The sequence below is a fragment of the Pieris napi genome, chromosome Z (assembly GCF_905475465.1).
Source record: "Pieris napi chromosome Z, ilPieNapi1.2, whole genome shotgun sequence".
NCBI classification, from domain to species: Eukaryota; Metazoa; Arthropoda; class Insecta; order Lepidoptera; family Pieridae; genus Pieris; species Pieris napi.
The window spans coordinates 12,081,734-12,104,968 of NC_062259.1; the positions used below are offsets into that span (position 1 = coordinate 12,081,734).

Here is a 23,235-nt window from a genome sequence, read left to right on the forward strand (position 1 = left end):
AATTGATTATTGGGTTTGGGCGTTTGTCCTTAGTCACGCAGTCCTAAGTCTCTACTCGATATCTAAGTCAGTTCGTAGCCACAATCGTTGCGTTCATATTTTCGGTAGCTCTTGTAGAATTTTAGTCTTTTTCTTATTATTACAAGATACTTTTTCGTATAGCGTTTTTTGTAGGCACGGTTAAGATTGAAGCCGAGACGCAGTCTCGCGAAACGCGACCACGTTGCGATATAAAAGGAAGTAATGTTATAATGTCTTTATCACATTCCATTTGTCTGTACTGCGGTTTGGTCTTGTTCCGATCAACATGTCCAACAAAATCTTGGTGAGTTAGCTTTTTTTTGCGACTGTGACGTGTTTTGCATTGCGTTTGTGTCCTTTTTTAGTAAGTACTTTTAATTCCTAAATCGAAATTCTAACATTTTTTCAAAAACGATGGGGACTAGATAGTAGACATGAATATAAGTAAATTAATATAATTTAATAAAGTTTTCTGCCAAATTAGATTTTCAATATAATAATAGAATTTCCAATCAAAGGAAATCAGAACTAGCGTGGAACAATTTTCTATTATTAATTGTTAGTGAATGAATCGTCTTAGATAGTGTGATTTTATATTAACCCAAACGTAAGGTAACTTTATAAGTTAACTTTGAAGTAAAAAAAATCAGTAAACTTATTTATGATCTCTTTAACAATATTTTGTTTTATGTATAAATATTATATATGAATTCTTTAAAAACAAGTGACTGAAAGCTCAAAAATATCTAAAAATCTATCAGATTTTTATGTCTAGTTCATTGACTATTTTTAATGTTAAAATATATATTTGGAAATCGTCCCAGATACGACGTAATAGATTCGATGGATTTGTATAGAATAGAATAGAGCTTTCAAAAAATTAATTGGGGACGGAAACATAGGTATATCAAGTTAAAACTTGATATAATATACGTATATCATAAGCGCACGTAAATTCAATTTTAATTGTTATTTGGTTATTACGCAATTGTAAAAAGAATTAAAACAAAGTGATTGGTGTGGAAGCTTTTACAAAGGTAAAATGTTTTAACTATACCATATTAAATGGAGCACATAACGAGAGATTCAATTGGCCTGGATGATATTTATTTTGCGTAAAATTAAAATCAAAGTGTCATTTCGTCGCTGTAGAGTGATAACCTCGTATGTCCAGAGAACCAAACATTACAGGAAATGAAAAAAATGTTTCATTCCGTCAATGTTCGAAAATATTATTATGTCTTTTTGTCCATAGCTTTACATGCTAAAAAGGACTTATTTATTAATAACATAATTAAGTCTTTACTGCATGATTATACCAGTTAAATGACATATGAGTCTAAGAATAAAAAATAAAAGGTTTTTTGACATACGAGGTTATCGTTGACGATTGTTCCTGTGAAAAATATAAAATCTTGTATCTCACAATTTAACTCTTTCATCTCTTTGTAACATCTATTTAATTAAATATATAGATAATAGATAGATCATTTATTAATGAATATTTTTTAAACTCTTAAACTAAAATGTATATATATTTTACTATTATTATACCATATGTTGTTAATGTTATTGCAATCTGCGAATTATATTTAAATTTTTGACACGCTTGCTAACATATAATAAGGATCTAGGTAACGTTTTTGACTATAAATATAAACCTTCCTAACAACCATGACTACCATGTTGGTTAATAGTAATCAATATTTGGTTTTAATTAGTAATAATAAATAATTAAACTATAAATTATTATTGTTATACCTAGTACTTGCCAGCAATCTAAGTCATATACAGATTAAAAATGTGAATTATTCTTTATTCAAATTGCTAAGTCCCGAAAAAATAGTCTGTTTCCATTTTTTCTTTTACTTTTTTCATATACACTAATTTGCATTATTGTTAATAATCTTGTACCTCACTCTTTATAATATATATTATAATATGTTATCTTTATTACATGGCAATACCTGGTTTCAACCCTCATTGACGCATTACAGGTGCTACTTGCGTGTGTAATCACGCTATCATCGTTGGTCATCGCTGGCGGACACGGCGGTGGTCACAAGAAAGTAATCATACACGTCCCTTTGTTCGTGAAACATCATCATCATAAGCACACAATTGTGAAGCACGTTCATCATAAAAGCGGCGGCGGTGGTGGTGATGATCACTACGAGGTCTTGGGATACACTTATGGTGAACCGAAGCCAGCACCTCATTTTGGAGGAGGTAATTACGCATATCAATTCTCGAGGAGCCTGGAATTATAGAATTCCTACCTGGGGCAAAAATTCAATGAAAGGCCGTTCACATATAGTTCATAAGTTTTTAGTGAATTGTTTTGGTACGTTTAATTATGTCGTCTGAATTAAAAGAAGTTTTAGCTTTAGGGCAAGTCTATTAGTAATGGGGTGAACATATAGTCCAGCGTGCATGACAAACATATACGAGTATATTGTAATGTTTTATAATATATATAATAATTTATAATTTAACGTAGCTTATAAATATAAAAAAGAACGAAAACAAAAAGAAAAACAATAACTAACCTTTAAATATAATAACTATACTATATGATTAAAATGAGTCCCTTTATGAAAGGTTTCGCAGATACTGGCAGCGTTTCCTCTTTGAATAGCTAGCCTAATTCTTTGTCCGAGGTAGCTGCCAGCTCTTCGGTCTCCTGTGATGTCGACTAACCTTTTTGATATTTCATTAAAAAGCCTTATAGCGCTAGGATATAACAATAATATATATTGTAATGATTATTCTCAGGTCACGGTTGGCACGCAGCGGAAGAAAGTCAAGTACATGACAGTCCTGTTAGTTTCTCCGGCAATGACCACGGTTTATACTCCCTCACAGACCAAAACGAGTATTGAAATGTCAAGAACATGCAACAAGATACCTTCCGGGCGCTCACACGAGTGTAAAGTTACCATACCACAACAGATATAAATCTTTGATGGATGTTAGTGTAATGTTAAGGGTATTTGACTATAAAACTCTATGTTAATACTGTATCTGTGACTTAAAGAAATACAAAATATCGAACAACTAGAAGTTTCATCAAGAACATAATCTCAGCTGAAATCGCTTCTATTGTTCATACAATTCATGCTTCTGTTCTCTTTTAGAGAGTCTCAAGTGTTTCATACGTATGTGTTGTGAAGAAAACTCAAAAAACATTTATTGGGACTTACAAAATCAAAGCGTATATAACGAAACTTAGTTAACAGTAAAATCATCTACATGATGGACTAACGTCTAATCTCTTTTTTATTTGGTTATTTTCACTTCAAAATACTGTGTTCAAGGATTATTTTTACCAAGGCATCAGGATTTCTTCTCTTTCTTCAGGAGGTCTTTTATTTGCACCATATACATATAAAGACGACTTTTGACGACTCATTGGTTTAGTGGTTAGTACCCCTGACTGCGAATCCATGGGTCCCGCCCGGGTTCGATCCCCGGCTGAGACGAACATCGATGTGATGAGCATTTGGTGTTGTGCTTAGGTCTTGGGTGTTTAAATATGTATTTATATGTCTATCTATCTATAATATGTATGTATATCCGTTGCCTAGTACCCATAACACTAGCTTCACCAGCTTAGCATGGGACTCGGTCAATTGGTGTGAATTGTCTTTAAAAAAAAAAAAAAAGAGTAAAAGTCAGCGTTTACCATATGGAAACGACAAATCTCAATTTTATATTTGTCTATTTCAAAGTCAAAATTCAAATAACGGAAAATTTCAATTCACTTTAAACTAGGTCATTTCATAGTACTGAATTTGAGCACCATATGGAAAGAGAAAACCTCTGATATTAGAAAATACTAATAACGGAAAATACTGTTTGCGGTCCTTTTTGTCCATCATATTTCATTTTTCCACGTTCTATGTGAAGCGTTATATGAAATTCTGTGGATCTTTTTAATTAAGCGTTGTGTTCATAACTTAATATATACTTGATCGATGTATTCATTGTATAGATTTGCATATATGTATTTCAAAGTCGGGTACCCTTTTAAATCAGTATTAAACTTAAACTTAATGTGTTTAAACTATATAATACATAGCTTAAGAAGTGATAAAATCAATATATTTATAACTTTCCCATTCTGGTAACTAATCTATGTATAACATAGTAATATAATAATGTATATTTCTGCCAAAAATCCACATTGTTACCGTAGTTTTACGACCGAAAGTTCATGAACACATGACTGATGTTATTTAGTATTGTTCGTTGATTTTTAATAATTTGTTAATATAAGATAAATACATGAGAAAAAATGTTGTAGTATTTATTGAAAAACCTGTAGATATTTTTGAAAAAGTTTAATAAAAATAATTTAAAATTTGTAAAAATAAAATTAGAACAAATTTAAAAAGTTTGGTCTCTATGGTGTGGGGTACATTTAACGCTGGCAGCATTTGCTCGCTGTATTGCGGTAGTTATTCGTAGAGCGAGGAAAGCACCAGCTCTGGGGTCTCCGGAAACCCCACGGCCCAAGAATAGTTCACATTTGAAAACATTTTTTTAATGTAATTGAGTTCTGAGTTTAACTTCCTAGCGATAGTGATCCTGACTTTTCATGGATTTTCTTTATCACAAAACCGATTTATTCCTTTTAGTGCTGTCGCAATTTTTTGGTAGTTACTCGCGGAGAGCAAGATACTGGCCTTATAAATATCCTCCACATATATGAAATATATAAAACACAAACTATGTTACATAAGTCTGTTTCACTGAATTGAATGCTAGAAACCTCGAAGCTATACATATAAAGTACAATGAACCCAATAATATTTTTAACATTAAACACGAGTTCTTGAGTCATTCTATTCAGATAGTTTTATCATACTTTACAAAAGTTAGTACTAAAGTTATGTAGGAACAGAGAACTCCATCAGTCACAAGTCCAGTGTCTCAACAACCCATTATTTGGTCTGGCCTTAGATTTCTACTTCGGTTCACTAATTTCCTTATTATCATGTCGGCCTTCTGTGCCTGGACAAACACGAGTTTTTCAATCTAAACACCACTGTATTTTCCTTCAACCTTTGATTCCGTACAAAAAAGAATACTGTTAAAAATTTGAAATTAGGGCACACAGAACAGCACGACTGGTGCAAAATCTATTTGCACCAACAATACTTACGGATGTTTGCTAATGAATTAGATACCTGTAGAAGAAGATGCTTGATAAAATTTAAATAAAAGCATATAAAGTGCGTGCGTACCAAAGTACACATGTCAGAAGTGAAACTTCTTTGGCAAACTAATCTTTAAGTCTTGTTCATATATAAAATACTAATATTTTATAAATTCTCTTTACGAAATTTTAATTTCAAAAATAGAATTTATATAAGGTAATTTGCCCTTCTCACTCTCTCTCAATCGGTCTGAATAGCTCTCCCCTTTTCTTCAACAAAAACGCTGCACATCTTCGTGACGTCTTTGTAAAAACAACCCTCATGCGCCTAAAGAAGTTTCACTTCAAAAGAAAAAGTGACAGATGCAATTGAAGGGGTGTAACGCTACTGTGTTAGTAGCGTTTGATGGTTTATCGTTTGCTTATAAATGCGTTTGGTCATTAACATAGTTTTAAATGTTTAACACGTACATAAGTATATAGTATATGTCTCAATAAGGCTGATTCAGAAGACATTTTTCGTAATTTAGTATTAATAACATGTGTTTTCCAAAAAGTCAAGACTATTTTATGTCCGATAATCCCGTGTTTTGTGTTCTCCGGTTGAAAATTAAAGACAAAGTAAAGAACTGTGTAGCTCACAAAGGAAGTTAGGAGAATGTGGCAATATATTTAATGTAACTTAAAAAGGTTAAAAAATTATATATTCTTCATTAGATATAACGGCTTTGTTATTCCTCTTTTATATTGTATATATTATAATATTAGTAACAAATATATGCATCTTAGGTTTAAAGACTTTATTTCTTAAAAAGAGAAAAAAATTCACTTACATGAGAATAATACTCTAGATTACCATAACATTGTAGTCGTTCTTAAAATAATCCCAATAAAATATAGCCGTACATGCAATAAACTTAAAAATAAAAGTAACCAAAGAAATAAGAATTAAAACTAATTATAAGAAATGAATTTAAAAGTAATTATGTTTAACATATTCACTTAGCTTTGATTTGAATGAATTGATAGAAGTAATATTTATTATATCTGTGGGTAGTATATTATACAGCTGTGCGCCTTCGTAGGTAAACATTTTTTTGCCGTAGTTCGTACGTACTTAAGGTAATGCAATATTTTTTTTTTATAGAACAGGGGGCAAACGGGCAGGAGGCTCACCTGATGTTAAGTGATACCGCCGACCATGGACACTCTCAATGCCAGAGGGCTCGCGAGTGCGTTGCCGGCCTTTCAGGAATTTGTACGCTCTTTTCTTAAAGGATTCGGAGATAACTCGTTCGACGCATAAGCATTTTACAATTTATTATATATTGTCTTTGTGTATAAGTAGGTAATAATTCATAACTGTGTTTTATGTTTATGTTTGAATGTGTATTCCATTTTTGGCTTTTGAGTATATTGTATCTAATTGTTTAGATATTGTATAATAAGTAGCTCTTGGAATACTGATAAGCAAATAAAGCTTCCGCGGACTTTTCGCCTATTTTATTACATCACAGCTTTTATCACATCTATTTATAAAATGGCGTAGGATATAATCAATCTACTTTCCTTAAGAGTCGTCCAAGAAAAATCGTCAAAGAATCTATCGCCTGACTTGTTTCGAAATAACAAGAATTCATAATGCGTGACGAAAGCAGCAGAGGTTGACAATACTCCTAATATATATAAGAATATATATGGTCCAATTATTTCCCTAAAGCAATTTCGAACGGAATTATTAAATTGCATCACTGTCATTTAATTTTTCTACTATTGTTACGTTTGGAGACAGTTATGCAACTTCCTAGTTATAAGTGGGCCATGAAATTATGTTTTGGTCACTTTTTAGGTTTACCACAGTTGCGATGTAATTTGGACATAAGTACTAGAGAAAGGTTGTTTTATTGCTACGAGCCTACGAGAAAAAAAAGTCTAAATCACAGTTAAATTTATTCAGTCTCTATAAGTTTTCGTAGTTAAGAAGTTTTTAAACTTACAATGGACTAAAATACAAATTTGTATCTCTTTTTATATTAGTTTATTGGAAAGATATGCGTAAAGAAATGCGTTCTTTATATTGTTTTAGTTAATATGATAATAAACATAGTAACAAAGGAATCTGAACAATACTAATAAGGCTCAAGTCGCTAGCGTTCATTCAAGAAATCGGGAGCTTCTTAAAAATACCACAAATAACTTTGGGGCATCGACCTGTTGTCTTAACGTGATCTAGTTGACTATAAGGAAGTTGGTATAAATAAAAGATAACGGTCGCTGTTACTAAGGTGGAAGTAATAGAAATTAATAGACTTAATACGATCAATTTATATTGAAGTAAATTTTTAATTAGATAAAAAAACATCAATAACATAATGCGTTAGTAGGTTAATTAATTATTGCGATGTTAGTCGGAAATACACTAAAACCAATTCTGAAAAGATTCGCCCTCAGATTTACAGTCGTGAGTGCGTTAAGTTTTTGATTTAGATAAGTAAGACTGTATTTAGTTTGACATTCGGGAGTCGTACTTAGCTAAGGGTGATATTTGGAAACAAGTTTTGGTGCTTAGTGTGACACCCGTATGTCCAAAATCTATTAAATACTAAAATGAAAATTTCAAAAATCTTTTCGGATTTCGTTCCTAAGTTTTCTCCTGTCGATTGTAAATCTGAGGGTAAATCTCACATTAAGTCACATTCTTTGTCTAAGTAAAATAACATGAATATAAAAAATATAATATCGTAACACGAATCGTTACTTATCTTTACTATCTTACTTAAGACTGAAAAAATTTCAAATAATCTTTTATAGATATACTTATTACTTAAGATTAACTTATAGTAGATATCTTTACAAAACAGTTATCAATTATCTAGAAATTATATAGATACTTAAAACAATTTGTAACACAATTTTTCCCTAAAACTAACACTAAAATATATAAAATACTGTCAAAGTTTCGTTAGTCTACTCGGTTCTAAAACTAAATTTTGGTTATTCTTTCTATTTACTAGTGTAACTAACAGATTGTACGCCTGACGTATTTATGGTCTCTTCGATTCCTCCTTGTCTCGAAAACGAAACTGGTGAATCATCATGGAAACCACCAGATGTTGATATTAAAGCTCTACTACCAATATCACCTATAACGTTAGTGAAATCATCGAACCCTACATTTTCAGCTGCATTTCCGGAGCTAGGGAATTGTGCATCTGGTGTTGGTGTATTTCTCTGATCAGTAGTAAAACTTTCTAAGTTTGCGTAATTCGCGGGTTGGATCGTGTTCATAAATAGGTCAGGATTTGATTGTACTGAATTAAGTTGAGGTATATCGGAAAATGTATCGCCCTCGGGCGCTGCACTTTTGATAAAGCCGTATGTTCCGGGAAAGGCTTGTGGAGTATTAACTGCTGTGAATACCTCTTCTTCGTTATCATTTCCCTCCTCCGTCACTTCATAATCGTTACCATTCCTTATATTGGGTACAGCGTTTGGTAGTGAATCAAATACTTTTACCTGTTTCACTGTATGTACTACACCGTGTACACGTGGTGCATCAGGAATGATTGGTATGGATGGCTGGTAGCTGAAGTCATGTTGGTAGGTAGTTGGTGTGTAATCGTAACTTGGTGGGCTATAGTTAATCTCTGGAGGCTCGTAATTTATTGTTGGTGGTTCAAAAATTATAGGCGTGTCATGTGCTTTATGATCACCACCGTGATGACCATGATGACCATGATGACCGTGATGACCGTGATGTCCATGATGCTGTCCATGATGGCCATGATGATGCCCGTGGCCGTGACTGTGGTGATTCGAATGACCTTTAGAAACGGAATGTGTCGCTGTTTTTTTATGATGATGGTGGTGATGATGTCCGTGAGGTATATGTGGCTTATGATGGTGATGGTGGTGGTGGTGTTCTTTCTTTGGTTTATGATGATGATGATGGATCGTTATAACTTTCTTATGATGGTCATGATGTATAAACTCTGGCAGGTGTATCTTCAAATTAATACTGAAAGAAAAAACACATGTCTTAGAATCTTTAATACTTATTAAAGCTTTCTATATTCGCCTAAGTTATATTACAATCGCAATTTAATAAGTCAACACATCGCATAGCCTGAAGTTCAGTAAAATATTAATACAGTATAAATGAGTAGCAAAACTAACAATTTTAAAAATCATAAATTAATAAATCATTAAAATTATGACGCCTTACTGATGTTTGCCCCCATGTCCACCAGCGTCTGAATCAACAAAACAAATCACTAGCACCGACAAATATATCAACAGATCCATTATTTCGGAGGCACGATTCACATTATTCACTTTCAACGAAGTTACACGGTCGGTGTTCAGGAACAGATTGGCAGCGAGCTACGGCGAGATGAATTTATCTAATTTCACTTAAATAAACCAGTAATGTCAACAAAACGAGAACTTTTATCGTGACTTAGTACGCTACTTTGTCTCTTATTTGTAGAGGCATAGAACCCAGTTTCCGTTGGGGAAGTAAGCGTGCGCCATGAGCTTTTTTGCTATTATTTGAAATAGTATTTCGCGTTCCAAAACAACGCATTTGATTCAAGTTCTCGACTATGCTGTAACCATTGCATGCTATATTACTTTAGCGTAGAATTGATTTCCGTTATGCTGTTTCGATAAATAGGACAAATGTTTTAAATTCTTTCATTAAATTACAGATTACAGAAATACATTACATGAATACTAACGCAAAGATTTTTTGGGAACTTTATTAATTCATCGAAAGATTACTCTCACTTTAAAAGTAATTTAAAAAATTAATCGACTTTAAGTACTAAATATAGAATATATTATAATACATAATATCCAGCAGTACCTACGTAGAATCTCAAAAACAACTAAACCGATTCTAATTCGACGTATTTCTATAAAATCTGTAGATCTACAATATTAAATCCTATATTTACGCTGATAACCTCCTGATTTCGAAATCAATTAAAAATTCCTATGTAAAATTAATTCATTATGGTTTAATAACTTTACAAATTGACTCGCTTTTTTAGTAAAACTTGACTTACTGCGAACATTTTGCTTATCAGGATGTCTTAAAACGCTATAGACGATGGCAAGCGGTCGGATGAAATGTCGTTGATCCCTTGGAAGATGGGACGGGCTTTGGTATGGGATGCTACTTGTGTGGACACGTTTGCCCCGTCTCACCTCCCTCGGACAAGCAAAAAAGATGGGGCGGCCGCAGAGCAGGCGGAAAATAATTAACGGCTCAAATATAAGAGTCTTTCCTCTTACTTCGATTTTGTTCCCTTTGGAGTAGAGACTCTTGGGCCGTGGCATTCAAGTGCACAGGCGCTAATCAAAGATTTAAGTTGGTGCCTGGTACAGTATCGGTGATCCCAGAGCTGGTGATTTCCTCGCTCAACGAATAAGTATCGCAATACAGCGAGGAAATGCTGCCAGCGCTAAACGTACACTGCCACAGGGACCAAACTTTTTAAATTTGTTTTAAATAAATATTTATTATTTTGTAATTATTTAATAAATTAAATACTGTACATTTGTTTGTTATGATTACTAATAAAATGAATAAATTATCAAATCCAAATAGTTCTATTCGCTAAACATCGCGCCAACCGCCGCCCGCCAAAAAAAATGGTAAAAGGAAGTAATTTGTTATATCTCAAAGACTTCTTTGGTTATCCTATTACAAAGTGATGACTCGTAGGTAACTATCATAAAAAAGACAGTATGGGTGTTCTGTAATTTATAACTGTATTAATAGTTCCCGTAGGTATTTACCTGTTTTAGAACTCGGTTTCAAGAGGAGCGGTTAGCGTATGGCAATCGACTTAATATAAGAGATGTTTACTTATTTAATTTTTAAAGTTTATCACATCTTATTTAATGGTATCTACGGTACAGTTAAAATTAGTCAGATAGGAAACGTCGAACTCAACTAGTTTAAAAAATATGTTTGACCTATAAAAGTGTTTGTACAAACCTACTTACAGAAAATAAATCATTTATCATTAAAAGGGAAAAATTATAAAAATACTTATATATATATTGCACTTTCAATTTTAGATTTTTTTGCGGATTAAAGTATCAGATAGGCCTATTTAACAATGTTTTTTTAATAAACTTATGAGCCGTTGGCAATTTTAGCATATATAGAAATTACTTTTGTATATAAAATGTTCACAGTACAATACACAACCATACGTATAATCATTCTATATATCTCTTTCAGTGAAAACTTCTAGCCGGAAACTGGCTAGGGACAAGATTTGTTCACAGTTTTTTTAACCATCTGCATTCAGATGGCTTTTATCAGATTTTATGAAACAAAAATAAAAAAAGATTTGTTCACAGTGTAAAAAGATTTGTAAATATAAACTTCATATCTGACAGAAAACACACCTTTATACTGAGGTATTATAAGTGGCTACAATTAAAATCTAAGGTCAATAAAAAAGACACAAATCGACAGATAAGATAAAAGGGTAAAATAAACTATCTCAGTGTCGGACGGGTTTCGTAAATACCTTAAATATGGGGTCATTAAATTATTAATGGCGGATACTATTCGATTTATGTGATACCATAGAGCAATGAACTGGCATAGATTATCATTCAGTCTTTGTTTAACATAGGTTATAAAACAGGAAATATGCCCGATGAAAGAGGATTGCGATTCAATACTTATCGTATGTCCATGGTGGGTCAGTGTAAACCTATTTTAAAAGAGTAAGTGGAGTTTCTTGCCCATTCTTCTCCACACGAAACTACCTTTTGGAAGGGGCAACTAGAATCTTCTTTATATATTTTTTTTGACGTTCAAAAGTGCCATTTTAGATGGTCTAATTGAAATAAATGATTTGACTTTGACTTTGACTTTATCGAAAGTCGAACAATTATTATGTTAGGCTCCAACTAACAAACATATATGATTTTAATGCATATTGCTTATAGATAAATTAATCAATACTTAATCGGTTTTGTGACCACATTATTATTTCAAAGAAAAACTAAATAGTGACTGCTAAAGAAAGTTTAAGTATTTCCGCCTCGTCAAATATTTCCTCAGATTCTCTTAGGTGAGATGGCAAATATCAAAAACATCCTCAATAAGTGTCATAGTTAGATAAAACCCGAAACATTGGTGAATTATACAGATAATTCGTGTTAGTACGAGGCACTTGGAACAATTTTGAGTATCTAGTCGCATACGGTGAAGGGATTCTTAGAGAAATTAACGACAGCAAAAGGACACTAGCAAATTATAATTCTCTTTATTTCTATTCTTATTTCACTTTGCCGATAGACTAGTAAGTTTCTAATTAAAATCATGCACTATTTATCCAGAATATCCAGATTGAGCATTCTGATGAAGTCTGAATATCCTCTGATAATGTAGCTGCTTCCCTCAGATTTTAAAATAAATTTTCCTTTACTTTTTATAATTTATGAAAATTTTCTACATGTTTGTTGTTTGCCTATTTTTTCTTATGTACATAGAGCAATGAACTGTATGTATCAGTGTACCGAACGATAAAATACTATTATTTGTCGAAAATACGAATTAGGATAATAATAGTGAATAAATAAAAAAACACATAAATTCTCTTATTTTAATGATACATCTTAAGAAATTGAAAGAAATAAAGTTAGATGAGCTTCATTCAAGATCACTTTGGATTCACTTTATAAATTATGCTTAAAATATTTTGTACAACATTATGGTATGCCTTGACGAAAGCTGCATTCATTAGTGAGGACCTGAAAAAAAAAAGACAAATATTTGCAGCTAGAGGTAAACAATATAAGGTACTAGCTGACCCGGCAAACGTTGTTTTGCCATGTATATTTTTCTAGGAAACATTTCTTTAGTTCAATAAAAACAACTATCTGCTATACTAAAAAATAGCGGTTGATCGTAGAAGGGTGAAAATTTAGGGTTGAATGTATTTTTTAATGCCATATAATAAAGAAAAATATATTAGATAATACGCCTAAGGGCTCAAATACACGAGTGGCACTGTGCCGACGGCAGAGCACGTGCACTCGGCGGCAGCCGTCGTCATGTCAAAATTGAAGCTCTACGGCAGCCGCCGTAGGCTCTCGTTGTACAGGAGCCAGTTGCAAAATGAATTCCGAAGAAGAAACACTATTATTGCTTTTACTCCGTCGACCTCGACAAAAACGAAAAAGAAACACACGTGCATTGTGGGTTCAATGCATTTTGGTTCATTGTTTACAGCCGTCCACGCTCTGTTTTTTATTGTTACTCTACTTTTGTTTATAATTCCAAATACAAGGATTTTCCTTTACAGCCCTGCGCTTCTGTAACAGTTACATTCTGAAAAGGTGGGAGCTTGTTGTTCATTGTTTATCAGAATGCCAAATCATAAAATGACTGCTTCACGACTGATTTGAGAGCGACCGCCGATGCAAAAACCGCTGTGTGAGTTCGAAAAGTGAGTTACAGAATCACAGGGCTGCCATAATAAGCATTTCAACATCAATACTGACACTGGAGATCATTTTATAAAATTGAAACGGGTGCTCCTAAACTATTTGCAGTCAACTGACAAAATGGCGGGGACGGCACGCTACAGAAACAACTGCAAGCGTCGATATCGATCGACGGCTGCCGTCGGCATCGTGCCGCTCGTGTAAATAAGCTCTAACTGGCTTTGATCGGAAGGCTTAGCGATTATTTACCCTGCGAAAATTATTTATTTCACCATATATAAATAACATTACATATAAAATATTCATTTGGGTCAACCTAAAACTATTCGTTAACTTCTATTTATTTTATATTACAAAACTACTAGCATTACCAGCCTTGCCCTGCGATTCTGTAACTCACTTCACGAACTCACACAGCGGTTTTCGCATCGGCGGTCGCGCTCAAATCAGTCGTGAAGCAGTCATTTTATGATTTGGCATTCTGAAAAGGTGGGAGCTTGTACTTTATTGTTTATCAGAATGCCAAATCATAAAATGACTGCAGGGCTGTATCTACTGGTTGACGACCATTTTCATTTATTATATACAAATAATATATTTTTTTTATACTTTGTCAGATATTAGGGGGTAAGACCAAATTCCATCAAATCGGTGGAATTGTTTATCAACGAGTTTCATTTTTTTATAGAACAAACGGGTAGGCTCATCTGATGTTAAGTGATACCATGGACACTCAATGCCAGAGGGCTCGCGAGTGCGTTGCCGGCCTTTTATAAATTGGTACGCTCTTTTTTTGAAGGACCCTAAACCGAATTGGTTCGGAAACACTCCAATAATAAAATTCTAATTATATAATATAGGTAAATAATGTTGAGTACGGAATTTGGAGTTATACGTGTAGCAGTGTCAGCGCAGTGCCTAGCGGCTTGAATGGGCGCCGTTCGTGCATTCGCATCACGGCTGTGTCTAATGGATACCTAATGGAAAACTAATTTAATTTGTAAGTGCGCGTTTAACACGTGCTCGTACTTTGAAGGTAAACATCGTGAGGAAACTACCATCACTCAAAATTTGATTTGTGTCACCGTAATCTGATCACTATCACGAAATATATAGTTTCTTATTCTGATTTAAATAACTGATAACTTACACTACTCATGCCTAAAAAACATATGCCTCGTGGGAATTATAGGGTACTCGTCTTCAGAATCGACATCCATGGGTACATCGGGCAGGAAGTTCGGTATGCTGATAGAAGGCACAGGCTGCGAATGCGCCTGTTCATCGCGGAGCATGTGGTGGAAATGTTCGTGCTCCTCGCCGGGATGCTCCAGAAAGTCGTGGAAATCGTGGTGCTTGTGGTGATGGTGCACTGTCTTGTAGACCGTGTGGGTATGCCGCACCTTCTTCACCTTGTATGGTACGTGGATCACCACCTTTTTGGTACGACTGTAATTAAGAGATTTCTAGGTTACATAAGAAATTTAAATATTTATTTATTCGTTGCATTAAAAAAACACTAATAATACATAAAAATAATAAGGGGCGACACGGGCGGCCTTATCGCTAACAAGCGATCTCTTCCAGGCAACCCTAGTAAGGGAAAAACTAAAAAAATAAATATGATCAGTAAAGTGCAAGAAGTGCAAAAAAATATAGAACCTTTATCCAAAGTAATACAAAAAAGAATATTAACAAAACTAAAAAGCTAATCGCACAGATTCACGAATGGCGATGCAATACGAAACATTCTGAGAAACATTGAACTCAGCAATGTAAAAATCTAATACAGGATTCACACGTAGGACTAAGCGTCAACTAAGCGTTTCAGCCCTGATTGCGAACGAATTACTCAGCTGCCCCACAGAAATTGTATTTTAATTGTAAATTAGTGGGAACAAATTGTGTTTCTAAATGTTTACCTCAAAACTGGAGAATGGCAAATTGGTAATATGTATATATGTATTGACTTCCTTTTTGACGTATTTAATATTTGAAATTTCAGTTTAATAATTTAAAAAAAATAAGTCCTTGTCTACTAAAATAACTCAACCATAATTGAACATGACCCAAGATACTTCATATTAGCGTCCCAATTTAAAACAAATACATATTTTAAAATTTATTTTATGCATTAAAACGGTGTAAATAGTTTCTTAAGTATTGAAAACAGCTACCGGCAGTTGAAGCTGATTTTCAGTCTTATAAAAAATATAATTCCTTTTTTTTATTTTTACTCTATAACGGAGGATAATCAAATACTTATAAAAATATGTTATAGAAAGGATATACATGAGAACTTAAGAAGCGCTAACCAAATCCATGCAACTTTCTCACAATATCACTCAAAACTCCCGAGGGATTTCAATCAATCAATCAAGGAAGTCTGATAATAAACCCTGCATGATGAGAATTCACGCAAAGCGAATCGTTGCGCTCGATTTTAATTAGTCAAACAACACGATGTATGCTGTCAGTGTCAAGTATTAAAATAGATATGACAAGTCTCAATCGAGTGGAAGAAAACTGCGAAAGCTACGGTTTCCTAGAAAAGCGGTGCCGTTAACTAACGGCCGTCATGTTACGTTGGGTGACGTCACCCATACGTTTCTATAAATAACATCGGAGTAGGTTTTCTAGAAAACGTTAAGTGTCACCGTAACGACAAATAGCGGTGCTGTCATTTTCATGACGGCCGTCATAGCGGTGATAAACAGTGGTTCAACGTTTTTCGCGTGTAGCGGTGCGCATATTTAATTAATACAATGACTTGGATGAGCGAAAATGATGAACAATTAATTGATTTTGTTAAAAATCATTAAGCTTTGTACAATATTAAATCCAAAAAGTACAGACAAGCTCAGATGAAGCATAATTTGTGGAACGAATTTTGGAATAACACCTCAAAAATACGGTCGCACTACTTTCTACGAAACTACAGCTTGGCCACCTTACAGACGGCCGTTTTTAGCAACCGCAAAATGACGGCCGTTAGTTAACGGCACCGCTTTTCTAGGAAACCGTAGCTTCATTGGTTTTTTAAGCTAAAAAGAATGTCAACAATATAAAATGTCTAACACCAAACACATTACACGAAAGAAAGTTTACACCAATCACCCTAACAGGTAGCATACACAAAAACCTCGCATTTCCTTCACGCTCGACTGATTTAATTCACTATTATTGTATTGCGTGACATTACTTTCCGGTTTTATACGCATGTGATATAATAGAATTGTCATTATACTGTTTTTTGGGCTTCAGTGCAATGACATAATGAAAGTGATTTTCAACACAGAAGTTTCATAGAAAAAGGAACTATCTTTATATGCCTGTTGTTTAAAATAAATAAATATACTGGTAAATATGTAAGAGCCTCATAGCCTTGCGGCCTTCGAGTTGCGGCCGATTGGAACAAAAATTTAACTTAAAATTTTTGTCTCTGCCTTGGGCTGTACGACTGCTGTTTGGCTGAAAGATGTATCAATGTATGTTCGAGGATGGAAATTCAACGTGGCAATTCAAACTTTTTTTAATAAGTTGCCCTGGCGCGGGCTTTCTATAAATGAATTTCCGAACAATAAAAAATGGGCCAATGGAGCAGTTTAAGGTTTATTAATATAAAATTTCCATTATAATTTTAATAAACCTCCTAGCTTATTAATCTACTTAATATATTCGACAAGTTAGGACCTAATAATTTTCATACATAGAATTATTAAAAAGCAGAAATTAAACAAAATATTGATTATAAAATAAATTGTTATTTAATTACTAAGGTAATCTTAACATATCAGAAATAATACTGTATTTGATTCTGCTCAATATGTATATTCGTTTTTTATCTGTGTTTTTTTTTATTAATCACAGGCAAGATGTATTTCTGTAATAAATAAATAAATGTTTATTTATGTTAAATAACTATATTAATAAACACAATCGTCCTATGGTCAACAGATAATATTTTTTTTATCTAGCCCCAATTTATATAATTACTAGATGACCAAGTGAACTTTGTATCATATATTTGTGTAAAAATTATTAAATTTTTTTTAAAACAAACCAAAGAGATCATTCCTCATAGTACACTCGCTTCAAAGCACCATATGATTAAAGCATCTATAAATATATGACAACCAAGTAACAATATTTTATTTGTTAAAAGACGAGACATCATTTCTTTACTTATTATTTATGTGTAGACCTCTCCTGAACTTCCACAAACATTTCTTTATTCTCGAGTTTTAGCGAGACTATCACAGCACTTCATTCTTATATATGTACATATATCATAGTATTTTTTAAATACTGTGCACTAATTAATAATTATTATTTATAATTTACATTGTTGATGCTCAATTGTCATGCATATCAACTTGGAGTCAATGATTAATTGATAAATAGTTTTGACGGGAAACGAATTCCCGGCTCTTTTTATTTCTCGGACATTAATTGCATCAAACATATGATAATAATTTTGTATTATATTAGACAAATAATTAAATAATAATACTGTTTTATTATATTATTTCTGTTTAATTATATTTTATATATTCATTAGTTAACTTACCCCGCAGCGGCAGACGCAAGAATTGCAAGGAACATCGCCAAACAAAATAATAGCTGGAATAAATTATAGAGAAATAAAATTACTAATTACTCTGACTATTAATTAAAGAGGCGTCTTAGTTTTTCTATGGATATGGGAGTAAAAGGCTGATTGTCAACCAATAATCAGTAGAGAAAACATATCGCAGTCCAAATTATAACCTTAAACCAGCCCTTACAGTAAAATTAACTAAAAAAGCTTACGATAGAAGGTAATGGTAATTAATAGTAGGGTTTCCATTAACCAAGCAATGAATTAACTTTTAACAATAGTAAATATTTAAACAAGTTTATTCTTAAACGGTACAGTGCAATTTCATACTTGAAGTAAACTAATTGACGTTTATATTCATCAAATATAATAATTTTCCAAGCATAGCAATTTAACCAAGCCATACCTATGTATAAAGACTACATATATATATATGTTTTTAAACTATCACTTGAAGTTTATAAGTGCAATAATAACAAATTCTAGACGAATTCCACTTATAAAATCGTCTATTTAAACGATTTACGAGTTTCAATATTAAACAACACAACATTTTATATTATTTATACAAGCTGGTATCAATAATATAAAATTATTTCGTTCATGTAAAATTGGTCATGTTGGCGTATTATAAATTGGATTCAAAGACGAGCCCTACTCTGAGAAGAAAGAACCCAAGAAACTCCAACCCACGCTAACATTAGATGTTTACATACAAGAACTGTAGTATACAGATACACTAATCGCAAGCAATCACTTTCATGCACAGAAACAGTTGCAAAGCAGAGTTTATTGAACTATATATAAAATTAACTCACCACAGTTCTGGAGTCCATTGCAGACAATATAGAAAACTCAAAGGAAAAACGTGGTATTCGTTCACGCGTTCACGATTACATACAAGCGATTAATGAAAGCAGATGCTGATGTTTATACTTTATATAGCGTGCCCTGGGAACACGCGATGTGCAAAATCAATGTTATGCAAGAGGAAGGACGTGTGAAGCATCTTTGCTAAGCCTTAGCAAACGCTTGCCTCTTCTTAGACTTACTCGACACAAAACGCTGAGAATTAGGGTTTATAAAAAGGCAGCCGACCCTCGCGCGGATCTCTATTGCAAAAACGGAGTCCGAAAACCCGGCCTAATGGATAATCTTGGCCTTGCACTTTTGACATTATAAAACTGTCCTCAACTTCTCTACTTGAATGTGGTCGTGGAGTTTTAATTACATGACCTGCCTGACTTTGAGTATCTACTCCTGAGTTCGAATCCTGGGCATTAACCTAGGTTTTTGTCTGATGAAGATCTGAATACTATCCGTAAATATGTGCGTATCTGTAGTTATTAGTTGTAGATGGGCATTTGGCCATAGAATATTCGTTTAATTTTAATTATTTTAAAAAGAGTTGTTGGGATACCTGAAGCTAAGTTTCATAATCGGTCAACGAGGCATACTTGAAATTCCACCCGTATTACCTGGACGTCCGTCGGCCCAGAACTGAGCTTTCTAGGAACCAGCTGCCTTTTAAAGAGGTTCTGAACCAATTCGACATATATATATATATATATATGTCCTCTCGCGAGTTTTCTTTAAATGTGAATAAGGTCCCGCACCACAAGCATCGGAGAGATTAAATTTAATAAAAAAAATCTCTATATTTGTATATAACTTACAAAGTGCAGTGTTGGCCTAGTGGATTCAGCGCCGACTCTCATCCCTCAAGTCGTAGGTTCGATCCCCGGGTGTGGACCAATGGACTTTCTTACAATGTGACCATTTAACATTCGCTCGGTGAACGAGAACATAGTGATTAAACCGGTATGCCTTAAACTGGTCATCTACTTACCTATTAGATTGACCAATGATTATGAAACAGATTCAGATATCTGAGGCCCAGACCTAAATAGGTTGTAGCGCCACTACTTTATTTTTAGTTTCAAAGTATGTATATATGTATTATATTTTTTACTAGTACAATACGAACTTGTATCGAGAGTGAAAACGAGAGTCAATTGCTGTACTTTACAATGTTATTTGTTTACGAATGTCATTACTGGGCGTGGTGGCTATAAAATACTTGTTGTATTTTAATGATTTCACTATATCTACCGCCTGCCTCTTGTGGATACTTTTTTTTTAATGGCTTTTATTTGTGCCAAGTGGGCACAAGGTACTTCGCCAGTGTCGTGTAGATGGAGAAGGCTCGAAGGAGATTGATCGGTGAAAATAATAATAATTAAAAAAGTTGAAATTCGATTGTTAGTTTTAAGACAGCATAGATTGTGGATACTTATACAATTATACAGCAAAGTGTGTCGTATGTCTGAAACGTATAAGACTTGACATATTATGGAAGTCATTGCTTCGTTTCTGGATAACCCTTAGTGTATATAGTCTAAGATAGTATATAACTCCCATGTTAAGGAAACTTCTTACTCCTTGTGTAAAGTAGTATTGGCAAAAAAAAATGTTTTCACTCTCTTCAAACTGTGCACAGAAATCATAATATAAATCTATTCATGTACGACTAAAAAATTCAGATTCCAAATTTAAATTTACTGCCAGTTTTCAAATCAAGGGCGTTGAGGAGAACTGGCAATAATTATTGTTATTCTTAAAATAGATTTCGATTTGAAGAAAACTATTTCATAACATTCTTCGTAGCCACACATCGGTAAAAGCTAAATGGCTTGAAAGTAGGCTCTCATAGTTTTTATTCAAATTCACACAGCTAACTACTCAAGACTTTAAATAATATTAATTTATTTTTATTCAATCAAGATATACCTTATATTAAAAACAAACAATTATGATATATATTACAATTAAATTCTTATGTTAATAGCGTTAATTCAAACTAATTGATGGTCGATTTTTCTCCTGGTTTTCTCTCTTTAAGACATTTCTCTAAAACAAAAAAAAAATGTTAACAAAGTGTTTGTTAATATAGCTTTATATTAGTATTCGTTTAAAAATATATATACTACAAACAATTTAGTAGCAGAGGAAAGACGAGGTGGGAAGATAATTTACAGAAGGAATGTTGAAGGTTAATTATCTAAATATTATATTAAGGAGAATATCAAGCCGAAAGAGAAAAAGAAGGATATATCTGGTTTTTCTTAAATAAAATACAGCACATATTAATTTTTTTCATAATTTAAAGTTTTTCTTCTTCGGTGACTAAAATTTTTATCGCAAAATTAAGTAATAAAATCTACGCCATGGCGTAGTACGGACTATTATCGTAAGAAAACTTAAATGTCTAAATATTTCTTAAAAATATATTTACCGTTAAACAATTGCTTGGATTTTATGTTGATTCTAAACGTACCTGTGAACTCCTAAAATGTTTCCAAAGTCCATAACGTAGTTCCCAATCTTCAAAGAACAGCGTATCTTTATTCCAATTGGCGCGTTGATTATCAATCTTATAATCATCCAGCAACGGCGGATTAAGTTGTGGAGCGTCCTTCGCTCGTCTCGAGACAATTTCGTTGACATATCGATACAACTCAGGGGCCTTATGTACCCAACATATAAGGGACATTAATGAGAGCACCACTGCATGCAGCCAGAACCGACACTTCTCAGGTATGTCTGTTGTTATGGCAAAGTCCTGAACAAACATTACCATGCACGTCACCGCTGCAGCTGTCAAACCGCAGGGCACTTCTAATACCAAACATGACATCAAATAGTATAGCGCTTCGATGTTAGCTTGATTGAAGTGGTACGTTTCGAATGCTTTAACAAAATAATCGTGGAATAACTCCCGATGCTCTCTTACGAATGCCTTGTCACTTCTATCATATTCCCCAACTTTCAATGGGACCTAAAGTGTTAATGGAACATTTGTTAATGTTGAATTAAAGGAAAATTAATATTTTCATCAAACAGAGAGAATACTATACCTGTGAAAATTCGTAATATATTGTTGGGACAATCAAGTAAGAACAATTCTTATGCCGATCAAAAAATCTTGCTAGTATTCGACATCCACAGTAGCTGTATAAAGCATCAGTGGAACCGATCAGTTTCTTCACGATGTGATGAATGAAACCTGTTTGAAAGCTCTCGCGGTACCGACCGACTTCATACAAAAGCGCTGCATAGTCTATTAAATTGGCCACTTCCAACACATTCTCTTTATCTATATTCACCATTGAAAACCAATGCAAAATTGTATTAACAATAGCTAGTTTATGTTTGTTTGAAGCTCGCTCGAAAATTCGCCGAAGACACACTTCAAATCCTTTTTTAAGATGCTGAAAGCTCGGTCGCTTATGACTCACATTATTGGTGAAGAAATTCAAAAAGCGTGTCACGAAAGGTAGCAAATGTTGGCTGTCGATCACCCAGTTCTTACTTTTCAAAAGCTCATATAGAACTCTCGTTCGATGCCTTGCTGATACAATATCACTGAAAACTATACAATGGATGTCGGTGAGCATAACGTTGAATAGCGTGATCTTTCCGTTGTTGTAAAATAATATTACTTCGAGAATTTGTGCTACGAAATTCTCAAAGGTCCACAGAGACACTTCAGAGAAAAAACGTATAGTTGTTTTTATGACTAACTCGCCTTGTTCGGGGTGCAAAAACTCCATGACTTGGTGGAATATTTCTTCAGCTGTATTGAACTGTTTAGTTGCGAAACAAAGCCACAACTTACCGCTTAACTTATCCATTTTAAGCCGCATACCGAAATAATATATAAGAGATAAAGATGAGTAGATAATCTCATTGGTGTCACACTTTTGTAAGGTCTCTTTCGTTGAATGGTCTAAGAAAATTTTTAGTTTCTTCAATGCAACTAATTTATTACTGTGAAAGATCGGATTGAGATCCACAGGTTTACAAAGTTCTTGAATGTGGTAAAGTATGTCTACCATGACTCTAGCACTCGGTGTTTTATTCCCCATTTTAATAAAACTCGCCGTAGCTTGGAAGTTTATGATGTCATTTG

General features: G+C 33.5%; 3 protein-coding genes across 3 annotated transcripts; 1 reads left to right on the forward strand and 2 right to left on the reverse strand.

Annotated features, from left to right (window-relative positions):
- The first annotated feature begins 209 nt into the window (after positions 1-209).
- Positions 210-3,486, forward strand: LOC125062593. Its single transcript, XM_047668605.1, has 3 exons — positions 210-325; positions 2,019-2,250; positions 2,797-3,486. The coding sequence occupies exons 1-3, from the start codon at positions 308-310 to the stop codon at positions 2,901-2,903; spliced, it is 357 nt and encodes a 118-aa protein (XP_047524561.1). The 5' UTR covers positions 210-307; the 3' UTR covers positions 2,904-3,486.
- Positions 3,487-8,049: 4,563 nt separating this feature from the next.
- LOC125062595 lies at positions 8,050-9,548 on the reverse strand. The gene is made up of 2 exons (XM_047668607.1): positions 9,408-9,548; positions 8,050-9,200 (listed from the first exon to the last, which is right to left on the reverse strand). The coding sequence occupies exons 1-2, from the start codon at positions 9,485-9,487 to the stop codon at positions 8,186-8,188; spliced, it is 1,095 nt and encodes a 364-aa protein (XP_047524563.1). The 5' UTR covers positions 9,488-9,548; the 3' UTR covers positions 8,050-8,185.
- Positions 9,549-21,579: 12,031 nt separating this feature from the next.
- Positions 21,580-23,196, reverse strand: LOC125062606. Its single transcript, XM_047668640.1, has 2 exons — positions 22,181-23,196; positions 21,580-22,101 (listed from the first exon to the last, which is right to left on the reverse strand). Exons 1-2 carry the CDS (start codon positions 23,189-23,191, stop codon positions 21,580-21,582), a joined length of 1,533 nt encoding a protein of 510 aa, XP_047524596.1. The 5' UTR covers positions 23,192-23,196.
- Positions 23,197-23,235: the final 39 nt, after the last annotated feature.